The 15544-nt window shown below is 46.8% G+C and overlaps 1 protein-coding gene across 1 annotated transcript in view; it reads left to right on the forward strand.

Annotated features, from left to right (window-relative positions):
• The window catches only part of kif26ba (kinesin family member 26Ba), a 247243-nt gene that overhangs the window by 87856 nt on the left and 143843 nt on the right, over window positions 1-15544 (forward strand). The window contains exons 3-4 of the mRNA XM_046307708.1: window positions 53-736; window positions 4683-4849. Of these exons, the coding sequence (XP_046163664.1) occupies window positions 53-736; window positions 4683-4849 (851 nt within the window). The remainder of the gene's footprint in view (window positions 1-52; window positions 737-4682; window positions 4850-15544) is intronic.

The following is a 15544-nucleotide window of genomic DNA, read 5'->3' on the forward strand; positions in this document are numbered from 1 at the left end:
AAATAACTTAACTAATCAACTTTCTCCTTCTCTTGTTCTCTATATTTTGTAGGATCCCTCCTTCTCCCTCCTCCTCCACGACAAGCTCCAGGTGCCCAACAGCTCGCGGCGGGCGTGGAACGAGCGTGACAGTCGCTGTGACGTGTGTTCCACTCATCTGACTCAGCTGAAACAGGAAGCAGTCCACATGGTGCTGACCTTGGACCAGTGGGACCTGTCCCCCAGCTCGCCCCCCACCCTGCCCAGCCGCAGTGGCCTTCCCCAGGGCCCCACAGCACCACGGGACTGGGCCTACCTCCTCCCAGCCTCAGCAGCCTACCCCCATCCACACCCACACCACCCTACCATGCCTCCGTCCTCCTCTAGTGCATCATCCTCAAGCCCCAGCCACACTGCCTCCAACCCCTGCCAAGGTGCAGCATCTGTGGGGAAAACCCCTGCCCAGGCAGCCTCTTCAGCTCTAGCCCCAGCCTCCTCATCGCCAGCTCCATCCTCTGTGCATCAGGGAGGGTACCCCCGCCATGGGTCCAAGCCCAGCTCCCTAGGGGTCGGCTTGGGGGTTGAGAGGAGGAGCGTCTCTCCGGCACACAGCAGTAAAGCCAGCGGTGCCCAGCCGCCCCACAGCCCCAGTAATAACGGTTCTGGTAGCAGAGCGTTACTGAGCACGGCAGCCCTGCAGGCTCACCAGTACATGTCTCGCAGCAATGGAGGAGGAGTCACACTCTACCCCTACCAGGTGTGTGTGTGTGTGGTGTGTGTGTGTGTGATGATCTTTTTGAAGTGCAGGTAGATAGAATTGGGGGGAAAGGATCAAAATAAATGAAAGTGGATCTGTTTCCAAAAAGGCATAACTGGAAAGAGGGTTTTGCTCAAAACAAAATGTGGAATTGTTCTGTTCCGTGTCTGACTTTAGGGCCCATTTTGACCAAAGCGAGAGGTGGAACTGAGCTTCTGTCCTCCCTTTTCCTCTGAAATCCACTTGCAGTCCGTCCCGGGTGTCGAGTCACGTAGGGTTCATTAGATTGTTTGGCCCTGATGACGTATATTAGCCATGAGCAAGGGGTCAGACAAAGTGTATGTATGTGAGTGGAGGCTGTCCTCAGCTGAGAGTGGTAACCGAAGGGAAGATGAGGACAACTCTTGGAACAAAGGCTTCTGGGTGAGGACTGTAAACTGCTATAGAAAGAGACAGGTGGTATGTACAAATTAGAGAGAGAGAGAGAGAGTTAGTGCTCTGTGTTCTGATTACATGTAATAATGAATATCCTGATAATGAGGACTCGAGGGAACTCTCCTGTCACACCCCTGTTGTCCCTCATCACCCTACCACCCCCTGTCCCTCACCTCACATCTCTCTCTCCCACCCCCTGTCCCTCACCTCACATCTCTCTCTCCCACCCCCTGTCCCTCACCTCACATCTCTCTCTCCCACCCCTGTCCCTCACCTCACATCTCTCTCTCCCATCCCCTGTCCCTCACCTCACATCTCTCTCTCCCACCCCCTGTCCCTCACCTCACATCTCTCTCTCCCACCCCTGTCCCTCACCTCACATCTCTCTCTCCCACCCCCTGTCCCTCACCTCACATCTCTCTCTCCCACCCCCTGTCCCTCACCTCACATCTCTCTCTCCCACCCCTGTTCTCCCTCATCTCCCTACCACCCCGTGTCCCTCTACCTCATCTCTCTACCCCATCATGTCCCCTGTTCCCCTCATCTCCCCTGTTCCCCTCATCTCCCCTGTTCTCCTCATCTCTCCTTGTTCCCCTCCTCTCCCTACCCCCTCACCTCCCCTGTTCCCTTCACCTCCCCTGTTCCCTTCATCTCCCCTTGTTCCCCTCATCTCCCCCTCCCTCCTTTTCTCTCCTCTCTCCCTCCGTCCCCTCCTTCCTTTTCTCTCCTCTCACCTCTCTCCCTCCGTCCCCTCCCCCTTTTCTCTCCCTCCGTCCCTTCCCTCATTTTCTCTCCTCTCTCCCTTTGTCCCCTCCCTCCTTTTCTCTCCTCTCTCCCTCCGTCCCCTCCTTCCTTTTCTCTCCTCTCTCTCTCCCTCTGTCCCCTCCCTCCTTTTCTCTCCTCTCTCTCTCCCTCTGTCCCCTCCCTCCTTTTCTCTCCTCTCTCTCTCCCTCTGTCCCCTGTTCCCCTCATGTCCCCTGTTCCCCTCATCTCCCCTGTTCCCCTCATCTCCCCTGTTCCCCTCATCTCCCCTGTTCCCTCCTCATCTCCCCCTCTTCCCTTCCCTCCCCTGTTCCCTTCATCTCCCCTTCATCTCCTCCTTCTCCCCCTCCCTCCTTTTCTCTCCTCTCTCCCTCCGTCCCCTCCCTCCTTTTCGCTCCCTCCGTCCCCTCCCCCCTTTTCTCTCCCTCCGTCCCCTCCCTCATTTTCTCTCCTCTCTCCCTCTGTCCCCTCCCTCCCTTTCTCTCCTCTCTCCCTCCCTCCGTCCCCTCCTTCCTTTTCTCTCCTCTCTCCCTCCCTCCGTCCCCTCCTTCCTTTTCTCTCCTCTCTCCCTCTGTCCCCTCCCTCCTTTTCTCTCCTCTCTCTCTCCCTCTGTCCCCTCCATCCTTTTCTCTCCTCTCTCTCTCCCTCTGTCCCCTCCCTCCTTTTCTCTCCTCTCTCCCTCCCTCTGTCCCCTCCCTCCTTTTCTCTCCTCTCTCCCTCCCTCCGTCCCCTCCTTCCTTTTCTCTCCTCTCTCCCTCCCTCCGTCCCCTCCTTCCTTTTCTCTCCACTTTCCCTCCCTCCCTCCTTTTCTTTCCTCTCTCCCTCCCTCCGTCCCCTCCTTCCTTTTCTGTCCTCTCTCCCTCCCTCCGTCCCCTCCTTCCTTTTCTCTCCTCTCTCTCTCCCTCTGTCCCCTCCCTCCTTTTCTCTCCTCTCTCTCTCCCTCCATCCCCTCCCTCCTTTTCTCTCCTCTCTCCCTCCATCCCCTGTCCCAAGGTCACCTCTGAGGCCCGCTGGCACACAGCCCAGGGTGCTACTAGAAATACACTGTGTGTCTGTAGAATAAAGTCAGGAGGATATTATTATTATTATTATTATTATTATTTAAATGTAACCTTTATTTAACTAGGCAAGTCAGTTAAGAATAAATTATTATTTTACAATGACGGCCTACCTTCCCCGGCCAAACCCTCCCCTAACCCGGACGATGCTGGGCCAATTGTGCGCTGCTCTATGGGACTCCCGATCACGGCCGGTTGTGATACATCCCGGGATCGAACCAGGGTCTGTAGTAATGCATCTAGCACTGAGATGCAGTGCCTTTGACCGCTGATTTCTTCCCTCCATTTTCCTTGTGCTGAGATGGCACGATGCCCATCAAAGAGCCATCAGTCAGCCATTGTCTTCACATTATGCCATAGTAGCATATAGCCTAGCCTGTAGCATAGCCCTGTGATACTAATAACATGCTTTAGCAGTGTAGAACAGCTGCACGCTAATCAAGAAGAGTTAGGCTCCCGCAAGCAGTCAAGTGCTGGCACCCGATCGAGTAGCCACACACACACACACACACACACACACACACACACACACACACACACACACACACACACACACACACACACACACACACACACACACACACACACACACACACACACACACACACACACACACACACACACACACACACACACACACACACACACACACACACACACACACACACACACACACACACACACACCTCCCAGTATGGTGTATGTGGCAGATGTCCTATATTTCTGTTACTAAATCAGGTATTTTGGTCTGTGGATGATGCAAGTAGACTACTTCTACACTAATTAGCCAATCAATCAACCGTGTGTGTGTGTGTCCTGTGTAGCTCCTCTCTCCTCTTCCCTGCAGTAACATAGTGTGACATTAACACTCCTGTTTTACCATTAGAGCAGAGCGAGAACATGATGATAAATCACTGTGAATTCAGACAGGTCACACAGAACCTCCAGAGCTACACTACTGCTGGGGTGTGTGTGCATGTTGAGGGGGGGGAGCTAGGGAGTTGAGAAGAAAGCAGAATGAGGAGATGGAGAGGTTTGGGGGGGGGAAGAAAAGGAGGGAGAGAGAGAGCTTTATAAATGGTTCTCTATATCGGGATGACATTTAAAGAATGCTGAGACAGCGATATGGCGTGAGCCTGCTGGCATAAAATGGCCGCTGAGCTTCATCCATCCAGGTAGGACAACATATTAGTGGTGGATACTGGATAGGACTAACAGCCCCATACAATCTAAAGCACCTATAGTCAAAAATACTATCTGAATCACTAGATGAATCCAATGCATTAGTTTTATGAATATTCTTTATACTTAACAAACATTACTGAAAATGTGAAAATAAATTAAGGTTAGAGAGAGAGAGAGAGAGAGAGAGAGAGAGAGAGAGAGAGAGAGAGAGAGAGAGAGAGAGAGAGAGAGAGAGAGAGAGAGAGAGAGAGAGAGAGAGAGAGAGAGAGAGAGAGAGAGAGAGAGAGAGAGAGAGAGAGAGAGAGAGAGAGAGAGAGAGAGAGAGAGAGAGAGAGAGAGAGAGAGAGAGAGAGAGAGAGAGAGAGAGAGAGAGAGAGAGAGATGTGTGCCAGTTGGGTAATATGGAGGTGACAGATGGAGGAGGATGGGCACCAGGTCTCCCTCTGGCCTGACTGGCACTGTGTCAGTCCTATATTCTTACTACTGTTTCTGTCTGTTGTGTGTAGATCTCGCAGATGATATCAGAGGGGTGTAGAGAGGGTCTGACGGAGGAGGCTCTGAACCACTACAATGCTGATCTCCCCGCCCCCTCACCCTCCAAGGCCCCTCCCACTTTGCAGGTTACCACGGCAACCCCAACCACCACCTCTGCCGCTGCATCGTTCTTCGCCAGGTAAGAACAACCAGATTTATATAACTTCACACCTTTATACAGTGTACATGTAAACACACAGTTAGACACACACACACTGACAAAGGCCTGCAGAGTCCTTCAGCCCTTCCCCTGCAATCTTCCCAAATGAGTCAACTGTGTGGAAAGAGACGTGTGTGTGTGTGTGTGTGTGTGGCCTGTTAACCAGTTCTATATTCAGTAGACGTATAAGTTACAGTGCATTCGGAAGGTATTGACCATTTCCACATTTTTTTACGTTACAGCCTTATCCTAAAGTTGATTAAATAAATGTTTTGCCTCAATCTTAAACACAATACCCCATAATGACAAAATGAAAAACAGGATTTTAGAAATGTTTTCAAATGTATTAAAAATAAAAAACACAAGTATTTACATAAGTATTCAGACCCTTTGCTATGAGACTCGAAATTGATCTCCGGTGCATCTGGTTTCCATTGATCATCCTTGATATGTTTCTACAACTTGATTGGTCCACCTGTGGTAAATTCAATTGGACATGATTTGGAAAGGCACACACCTGTCTCTATGAGGTCCCACAGTTGACAGTGCATGTCAGAGCAAAAACCAAGCCGTGAGGTTGGACAAATTGTCCATTAGAGCTCCGAGACAGGATTGTGTTGAGGCACAGATCTGGGGAATGGTACCAGCATTGAAAGTCCTCAAGAGCACAGTGTCCTCCTTCATTCTTAATTGGAAGAAGTTTGGAACCACCAAGACTCTTCCTAGAGCTGGCATCCCGGCCAAACTGAGCAATCGTAGGAGAAGGGCCTTGGTCAGGGAGGTGACCAAGAATCCAATGGTCACTCTGACAGAGCTCCAGAGTTCCTCTGTGGAGACGGGAGAACCTTTCAGAAGGACAACCATCTCTGCAGCACTCCACCAATCAGGCCTTAATGGTAGTAGTGGCCAGACAAAAGCCACTCCTCAGTAAAAGGCACATGACAGCCCGCTTAGAGTTTGCCAAAAAGGCACCTAAAGGACTCTCAGACCATGATAAACAAGAATCCCTGGTCTGATGAAAGCAAGATTGAAGTCTTTGGCCTGAATGCGAAGCATCACGTCTGGAAGAAACCTGGCACCATCCCTACGGTGAAGCATGGTGGTGGCAGCATCATGCTGTGGGGATATTTTTCAGAGGCAGGGACTCGGAGACTAGTCAGGATCGAGGGAAAGATGAACGGACCTTGATGAAAACCTGCTCCAGAGCACTCAGGACCTCAGAATGGGGCAAAGGTTCACCTTCTAAAAGTAAAATGACCCTACAGCCAAAACAACACAGGATTGACTTCGGGATTTTTGGAGACACCTGAAAATAGCTTTGCAGCAATACTCCCCATCCAACCTGACAGAGCTTGAGAGGTTCTGCAGAGAAGAATGGGAGAAACTCCCCAAATACAGGTGTGCCAAGCTTGTAGCTTCATACACAAGAAGACTCGAGGCTGTAATTTCTGCTTATATTTCCATATTACATTTTTAATACATTTTCAGAAATATCTAAAAAAATAAATAAAATAAAAACTTTTTTTCCCCCCGTCATTATGGGGTATTGTGTGTAGATTGATAAGGGGGAAAAAGGCTGTAATGTAAGAAAATGTGGAAAAAGGGAAGCCTGAATACTTTCTGAATGGTCTGTACATCATCAATAACAGGAATATTGAGACTGACAGTACATCAATAAAACACACGCACACATCCTAGTACAGTCGTCAATAACTCAGGCGATACATGAATAACTAATGTCAAAACATGAATATCTCCGTGTCTGTATCTATGGCAGTTATTAAGACATCGAGGCCGACATTCTCCTCCAAACGCCGTCCCACAAAAAATGTGAGGGCAGATTCTGCATTGCATACCTCCAGGTATTTCACTCTGCAATACATTGTGTTACACATCCCTTCTCAAATACAAACCTTATCCTAAATGTCCTATCTCCCGATACTGCTGAATGTTTTCTGGCTAGATTAAAGCAACAAGGCCTGGGGGGTGTGATATTTGGCCAATATACCACGGCTATGGGCTGTTCTTAGGCACAACGCAAGGCCAATCAGCATTCGGGGCTCGAACCACCCGGTTGATAATTAAGCAATAAGGTCAGAGGGGGTGTGATATTTGGCCAATATACCACGGCTATGGGCTGTTCTTAGGCACAATGACCACAAAACCCAGAGGTGCCTTATTGCCATTATAAACTGGTTACCAATGTAATTAGAGCAGTAAAAATATGTGTTTTGTTATACCCGTGGTATATGGCCTGATATAGCGCGGCTGTCAGCCAATCAGCATTCAGGGCTCGAACCACCCAGTTTATAATTAAGGATATACCACCTCTGATCTCTGTAGATTAAACCCAAACCTCTGATCTGTAGTCTTTCTTCTAGATGTATAATTCCTTTGATTTGTCTTAAGTCCTGGTCTCTGTTCTCTCCATCCTGACATAGAGAGGGAGGGATAGAGATACAACTAGATAACTGTGTTGTATGTTAACTCTGGTCTCTGTTCTCTCCATCCTGACATAGTGAGGGAGAGAGGGAGGGATAGAGATACAACTAGATAACTGTGTTGTATGTTAACTCTGGTCTCTGTTCTCTCCATCCTGACATAGTGAGGGAGGGATAGAGATACAACTAGATAACTGTGTTGTATGTTAACTCTGGTCTCTGTTCTCTCCATCCTGACATAGTGAGGGAGAGAGGGAGGGATAGAGATACAACTAGATAACTGTGTTGTATGTTAACTCTGGTCTCTGTTCTCTCCATCCTGACATAGTGAGGGAGGGATAGAGATACAACTAGATAACTGTGTTGTATGTTAACTCTGGTCTCTGTTCTCTCCATCCTGACATAGAGAGGGAGGGACAGAGATACAACTAGATAACTGTGTTGTATGTTAACTCTGGTCTCTGTTCTCTCCATCCTGACATAGTGAGGGAGAGAGGGAGGGATAGAGATACAACTAGATAACTGTGTTGTATGTTAACTCTGGTCTCTGTTCTCTCCATCCTGACATAGTGAGGGAGAGAGGGAGGGATAGAGATACAACTAGATAACTGTGTTGTATGTTAACTCTGGTCTCTGTTCTCTCCATCCTGACATAGAGAGGGAGGGATAGAGATACAACTAGATAACTGTGTTGTATGTTAACTCTGGTCTCTGTTCTCTCCATCCTGACATAGAGAGGGAGGGATAGAGATACAACTAGATAACTGTGTTGTATGTTAACTCTGGTCTCTGTTCTCTCCATCCTGACATAGTGAGGGAGAGAGGGAGGGATAGAGATACAACTAGATAACTGTGTTGTATGTTAACTCTGGTCTCTGTTCTCTCCATCCTGACATAGAGAGGGAGGGATAGAGATACAACTAGATAACTGTGTTGTATGTTAACTCTGGTATCTGTTCTCTCCATCCTGACATAGAGAGGGAGGGATAGAGATACAACTAGATAACTGTGTTGTATGTTAACTCTGGTCTCTGTTCTCTCCATCCTGACATAGAGAGGGAGGGATAGAGATACAACTAGATAACTGTGTTGTATGTTAACTCTGGTCTCTGTTCTCTCCATCCTGACATAGTGAGGGAGAGAGGGAGGGATAGAGATACAACTAGATAACTGTGTTGTATGTTAACTCTGGTCTCTGTTCTCTCCATCCTGACATAGTGAGGGAGAGAGGGAGGGATAGAGATACAACTAGATAACTGTGTTGTATGTTAACTCTGGTCTCTGTTCTCTCCATCCTGACATAGAGAGGGAGTGAGGGAGAGATAGAGATACAACTAGATAACTGTGTTGTATGTTAACTCTGGTCTCTGTTCTCTCCATCCTGACATAGTGAGGGAGAGAGGGAGGGATAGAGATACAACTAGATAACTGTGTTGTATGTTAACTCTGGTCTCTGTTCTCTCCATCCTGACATAGAGAGGGAGGGATAGAGATACAACTAGATAACTGTGTTGTATGTTAACTCTGGTCTCTGTTCTCTCCATCCTGACATAGAGGGGGAGGGATAGAGATACAACTAGATAACTGTGTTGTATGTTAACTCTGGTCTCTGTTCTCTCCATCCTGACATAGTTAGGGAGGGATAGAGATACAACTAGATAACTGTGTTGTATGTTAACTCTGGTCTCTGTTCTCTCCATCCTGACATAGAGAGGGAGAGAGGGAGGGATAGAGATACAACTAGATAACTGTGTTGTATGTTAACTCTGGTCTCTGTTCTCTCCATCCTGACATAGACATAGAGGGAGGGATAGAGATACAACTAGATAACTGTGTTGTATGTTAACTCTGGTCTCTGTTCTCTCCATCCTGACATAGAGAGGGAGGGAGGGAGGGATAGAGATACATCCTGACATAGATAACTGTAACTGTTGTATGTTAACTCTGGTCTCTGTTCTCTCCATCCTGACATAGTGAGGGAGAGAGGGAGGGATAGAGATACAACTAGATAACTGTGTTGTATGTTAACTCTGGTCTCTGTTCTCTCCATCCTGACATAGTGAGGAGAGGAGATAGAGATACAACTAGATAACTGTGTTGTATGTTAACTCTGGTCTCTGTTCTCTCCATCCTGACATAGAGAGAGGGAGGGATAGAGATACAACTAGATAACTGTGTTGTATGTTAACTCTGGTCTCTGTTCTCTCCATCCTGACATAGAGAGGGAGGGATAGAGATACAACTAGATAACTGTGTTGTATGTTAACTCTGGTCTCTGTTCTCTCCATCCTGACATAGAGGGAGAGGGAGGGATAGAGATACAACTAGATAACTGTGTTGTATGTTAACTCTGGTCTCTGTTCTCTCCATCCTGACATAGTGAGGATAACTGTGTTGTATGTTAACTCTGGTCTCTGGACATAGAGAGGGAGGGATAGAGATACAACTAGATAACTGTGTTGTATGTTAACTCTGGTCTCTGTTCTCTCCATCCTGACATAGAGAGGGAGGGATAGAGATACAACTAGATAACTGTGTTGTATGTTAACTCTGGTCTCTGTTCTCTCCATCCTGACATAGAGAGGGAGGGATAGAGATACAACTAGATAACTGTGTTGTATGTTAACTAGTTCTCTCCATCCTGACATAGAGAGGGAGGGATAGAGATACAACTAGATAACTGTGTTGTATGTTAACTCTGGTCTCTGTTCTCTCCATCCTGACATAGAGGGGAGGGATAGGAGGGATAGAGATACAACTAGATAACTGTGTTGTATGTTAACTCTGGTCTCTGTTCTCTCCATCCTGACATAGTGAGGGTGAGAGGGGAGGGATAGAGATACAACTAGATAACTGTGTTGTATGTTAACTCTGGTCTCTGTTCTCTCCATCCTGACATAGTGAGGGAGAGAGGGAGGGATAGAGATACAACTAGATAACTGTGTTGTATGTTAACTCTGGTCTCTGTTCTCTCCATCCTGACATAGAGAGGGAGAGAGGGAGGGATAGAGATACAACTAGATAACTGTGTTGTATGTTAACTCTGGTCTCTGTTCTCTCCCATCCTGACATAGTGAGGGAGAGAGGGAGGGATAGAGATACAACTAGATAACTGTGTTGTATGTTAACTATCCTGACATAGTAGAGATACAACTAGATAACTGTGTTGTATGTTAACTCTGGTCTCTGTTCTCTCCATCCTGACATAGAGGGGGAGGGATAGAGATACAACTAGATAACTGTGTTGTATGTTAACTCTGGTCTCTGTTCTCTCCATCCTGACATAGAGAGGGAGGGATAGAGATACAACTAGATAACTGTGTTGTATGTTAACTCTGGTCTCTGTTCTCTCCATCCTGACATAGTTAGGGAGGGATAGAGATACAACTAGATAACTGTGTTGTATGTTAACTCTGGTCTCTGTTCTCTCCATCCTGACATAGAGAGGGAGAGAGGGAGGGATAGAGATACAACTAGATAACTGTGTTGTATGTTAACTCTGGTCTCTGTTCTCTCCATCCTGACATAGAGAGGGAGAGATAGAGATACAACTAGATAACTGTGTTGTATGTTAACTCTGGTCTCTGTTCTCTCCATCCTGACATAGTGAGGGAGGGATAGAGATACAACTAGATAACTGTGTTGTATGTTAACTCTGGTCTCTGTTCTCTCCATCCTGACATAGAGAGGGAGGGATAGAGATACAACTAGATAACTGTGTTGTATGTTAACTCTGGTCTCTGTTCTCTCCATCCTGACATAGTGAGGGAGAGATAGAGGGATAGAGATACAACTAGATAACTGTGTTGTATGTTAACTCTGGTCTCTGTTCTCTCCATCCTGACATAGTGAGGGAGAGAGGGAGGGATAGAGATACAACTAGATAACTGTGTTGTATGTTAACTCTGGTCTCTGTTCTCTCCATCCTGACATCTCTCCATCCTGACATAGTGAGGGAGGGATAGAGATACAACTAGATAACTGTGTTGTATGTTAACTCTGGTCTCTGTTCTCTCCATCCTGACATAGAGAGGGAGGGATAGAGATACAACTAGATAACTGTGTTGTATGTTAACTCTGGTCTCTGTTCTCTCCATCCTGACATAGTTAGGGAGGGATAGAGATACAACTAGATAACTGTGTTGTATGTTAACTCTGGTCTCTGTTCTCTCCATCCTGACATAGAGAGGGAGTGAGGGAGAGATAGAGATACAACTAGATAACTGTGTTGTATGTTAACTCTGGTCTCTGTTCTCTCCATCCTGACATAGTGAGGGAGAGAGGGAGGGATAGAGATACAACTAGATAACTGTGTTGTATGTTAACTCTGGTCTCTGTTCTCTCCATCCTGACATAGTGAGGGAGAGAGGGAGGGATAGAGATACAACTAGATAACTGTGTTGTATGTTAACTCTGGTCTCTGTTCTCTCCATCCTGACATAGTGAGGGAGAGAGGGAGGGATAGAGATACAACTAGATAACTGTGTTGTATGTTAACTCTGGTCTCTGTTCTCTCCATCCTGACATAGAGAGGGAGTGAGGGAGGGATAGAGATACAACTAGATAACTGTGTTGTATGTTAACTCTGGTCTCTGTTCTCTCCATCCTGACATAGTTAGGGAGGGATAGAGATACAACTAGATAACTGTGTTGTATGTTAACTCTGGTCTCTGTTCTCTCCATCCTGACATAGAGAGGGAGGGATAGAGATACAACTAGATAACTGTGTTGTATGTTAACTCTGGTATCTGTTCTCTCCATCCTGACATAGAGAGGGAGGGATAGAGATACAACTAGATAACTGTGTTGTATGTTAACTCTGGTATCTGTTCTCTCCATCCTGACATAGTGAGGGAGGGATAGAGATACAACTAGATAACTGTGTTGTATGTTAACTCTGGTCTCTGTTCTCTCCATCCTGACATAGAGAGGGAGGGATAGAGATACAACTAGATAACTGTGTTGTATGTTAACTCTGGTATCTGTTCTCTCCATCCTGACATAGTGAGGGAGGGATAGAGATACAACTAGATAACTGTGTTGTATGTTAACTCTGGTCTCTGTTCTCTCCATCCTGACATAGAGAGGGAGGGATAGAGATACAACTAGATAACTGTGTTGTATGTTAACTCTGGTATCTGTTCTCTCCATCCTGACATAGAGAGGGAGGGATAGAGATACAACTAGAGAGATACAACTAGATAACTGTGTTGTATGTTAACTCTGGTCTCTGTTCTCTCCATCCTGACATAGTGAGGGAGGGATAGAGATACAACTAGATAACTGTGTTGTATGTTAACTCTGGTCTCTGTTCTCTCCATCCTGACATAGAGAGGGAGGGAGGGAGAGATAGAGATACAACTAGATAACTGTGTTGTATGTTAACTCTGGTCTCTGTTCTCTCCATCCTGACATAGAGAGGGAGTGAGGGAGAGATAGAGATACAACTAGATAACTGTGTTGTATGTTAACTCTGGTCTCTGTTCTCTCCATCCTGACATAGAGAGGGAGGGATAGAGATACAACTAGATAACTGTGTTGTATGTTAACTCTGGTCTCTGTTCTCTCCATCCTGACATAGAGAGGGAGGGATAGAGATACAACTAGATAACTGTGTTGTATGTTAACTCTGGTCTCTGTTCTCTCCATCCTGACATAGAGAGGGAGGGATAGAGATACAACTAGATAACTGTGTTGTATGTTAACTCTGGTATCTGTTCTCTCCATCCTGACATAGAGAGGGAGGGATAGAGATACAACTAGATAACTGTGTTGTATGTTAACTCTGGTATCTGTTCTCTCCATCCTGACATAGTGAGGGAGGGATAGAGATACAACTAGATAACTGTGTTGTATGTTAACTCTGGTCTCTGTTCTCTCCATCCTGACATAGTGAGGGAGGGATAGAGGGATAGAGATACAACTAGATAACTGTGTTGTATGTTAACTCTGGTCTCTGTTCTCTCCATCCTGACATAGAGAGGGAGGGATAGAGATACAACTAGATAACTGTGTTGTATGTTAACTCTGGTATCTGTGTGGCAGACACCGTGGGCTCTATTTTAACAAACATAATGCAATGGCAGATCTTACCTCTGGCAGTAGCGTTCTAGGTTCGGGAGTGTGCTGCTGGGCGCAGCAGCTGGGTTTTGATGAATGAACAAGTTGTGGGTGTGTCGAGGCGTGGCTCCTCACTGGCCAATCAGAACGTGCTCCATGGCTAAATATGGTGTTTCTTCAGGTTATATATTTAAAAAAATGTATGTATTGCGTTGTCATCAACTCCAATTCGAATGTTAGTCCGTTTATAGCCTAATTCGTTAAATAGCCTGCCCCATATTTGCTAAATATGTTAAACATGTTTTCAGTCCACATTGTTCTAGTTGCATTGCTTCAATATAGAAATACATTGTTAAACATCATCTAGAGCATTCCCCCTGATATAGGGGCTAGGCCACTCATCTCAGATATTGGCAAGGCAAGCAAGCTGATGTTCCTCAGGTAAATAGCTGAGCCTGACGTTAAGGCTGGAAAATGCCAGTGCGCCAGTTTTATCCATGACGAAATTGCAAACTGACGTGTGTTTAACACTTATAGAGCCCTATGTCTGTGTTCCTTCCCTACTCTAACAGACAAACTGCTTCTGGCAATCTCCCTCTCAACTCCATCTCAAAACGGTTAAGCGCTCGTACACATACTGTGTATTATCAAATGAACCAAATGCTGTAATTTATGGACTATACTGTATACGTGTTAGGGCCACACTTATGGCTTTATATAAGTGATATGGCTACTCTGTGTAAAGCTGTGCCAATGTTTCCGTAATATAATGTCCTGATAATGGTAAGGTGAGTTAGCATGGGAAAAGATATACTGAATGCACACACACACATTCTCTCCTTCCATGGAGAGGTACAGCACTCCATAACTTTACTCTATATAAATTCATTCTGGTTTTTCCATATGTGTACATCGCTCTGTAGCTTTGGTGCTGCTGTGTGTGTGTGTGTGTGTGTGTGTGTGTGTGTGTGTGTGTGTGTGTGTGTGTGTGTGTGTGTGTGTGTGTGTGTGTGTGTGTGTGTGTGTGTGTGTGTGTGTGTGTGTGTGTGTGTGTGTGTGTGTGATTTACGAGTGCCATGCTCCTGTGTAGCAGACAGTGTTGGCTGTGTTCAGGCTGTCAAGCAGGTGAGAGGAGATGGGGGTCGTAAATCGTATGGAGGTGTGTGTGTTTGGGGTTCTAGCTGCAAACACACCTGAATGACATTCCACACACACATTGTCACACAGACGCACACTCTGTCCTGCCTGTCTGTTTATAGATTTATGCCAGCTGTAACTGGCTGTGTTTTTTATGGTACAGGTGTCATGACCTGTATGTCTGGATGAGGAGGTGTGTGTGTGAGCAACGATTTATGGTCCTTTCATATGTCCGACTTCCTCTCCTCCCTTCTCCTCTTCTACCCCCTCTCCTTTCCTCTCCTTTCCTCTCCTCTACCTTCCTCTACCTTCCTCTCTTCTCCCCCTCTCCTTTCCTCTCCTCTACCTTCCTCTACCTTCCTCTCTTCTCCCCCCTCTCCTTTCCTCTCCTCTACCTTCCAATACCTTCCTCTCTTCTCCCCCTCTCCTCTCTTCTACCTTCCTCTCTTCTCCCCCTCTCCTTTACTCTCCTCCCTTCCTCTACCTTCCTTCTTCTCCCCCTCTCCTTTACTCTCCTCGACCTTCCTCTACCTTCCTCTCTTCTCCCCCTCTCCTTTCCTCTCCTCGACCTTCCTCTCTTTCCCCCTCTCCTTTACTCTCCTCCCTTCCTCTACCTTCCTCTCTTCTCCCCTCTCCTCTCCTCTACCTTCCTCTCCTCCCCTCTCCTTTACTCTCCTCTACCTTCCTCTATCTTCCTCTCTTCTCCCCCTCTCCTCTCCTCTACCTTCCTCTCTTCTCCCCCTCTCCTCTCCTCTACCTTCCTCTCTCTACCTCCCTCTATCTTCCTCTCTTCTCCCCCCTCCTCTCCTCCTCTACCTTCCTCTCTTCTCCCCCTCTCCTCTCCTCTACTTCCTCTCTTCTCCCCCTCTCCTCTCCTCTACCTTCCTCTCTTCTCCCCCTCTCCTCTCCTCTACTTCCTCTCTTCTCCCCCTCTCCTCTCCTCTACCTTCCTCTCTTCTCCCCCTCTCCTCTCCTCTACCTTCCTCTCTTCTCCCCCTCTCCTTTACTCTACCTTCCTCTCTTCTCCCCCTCTCCT

This window comes from Oncorhynchus gorbuscha, linkage group LG17, assembly GCF_021184085.1.
Source record: "Oncorhynchus gorbuscha isolate QuinsamMale2020 ecotype Even-year linkage group LG17, OgorEven_v1.0, whole genome shotgun sequence".
In the NCBI taxonomy this organism is placed as follows: Eukaryota; Metazoa; Chordata; class Actinopteri; order Salmoniformes; family Salmonidae; genus Oncorhynchus; species Oncorhynchus gorbuscha.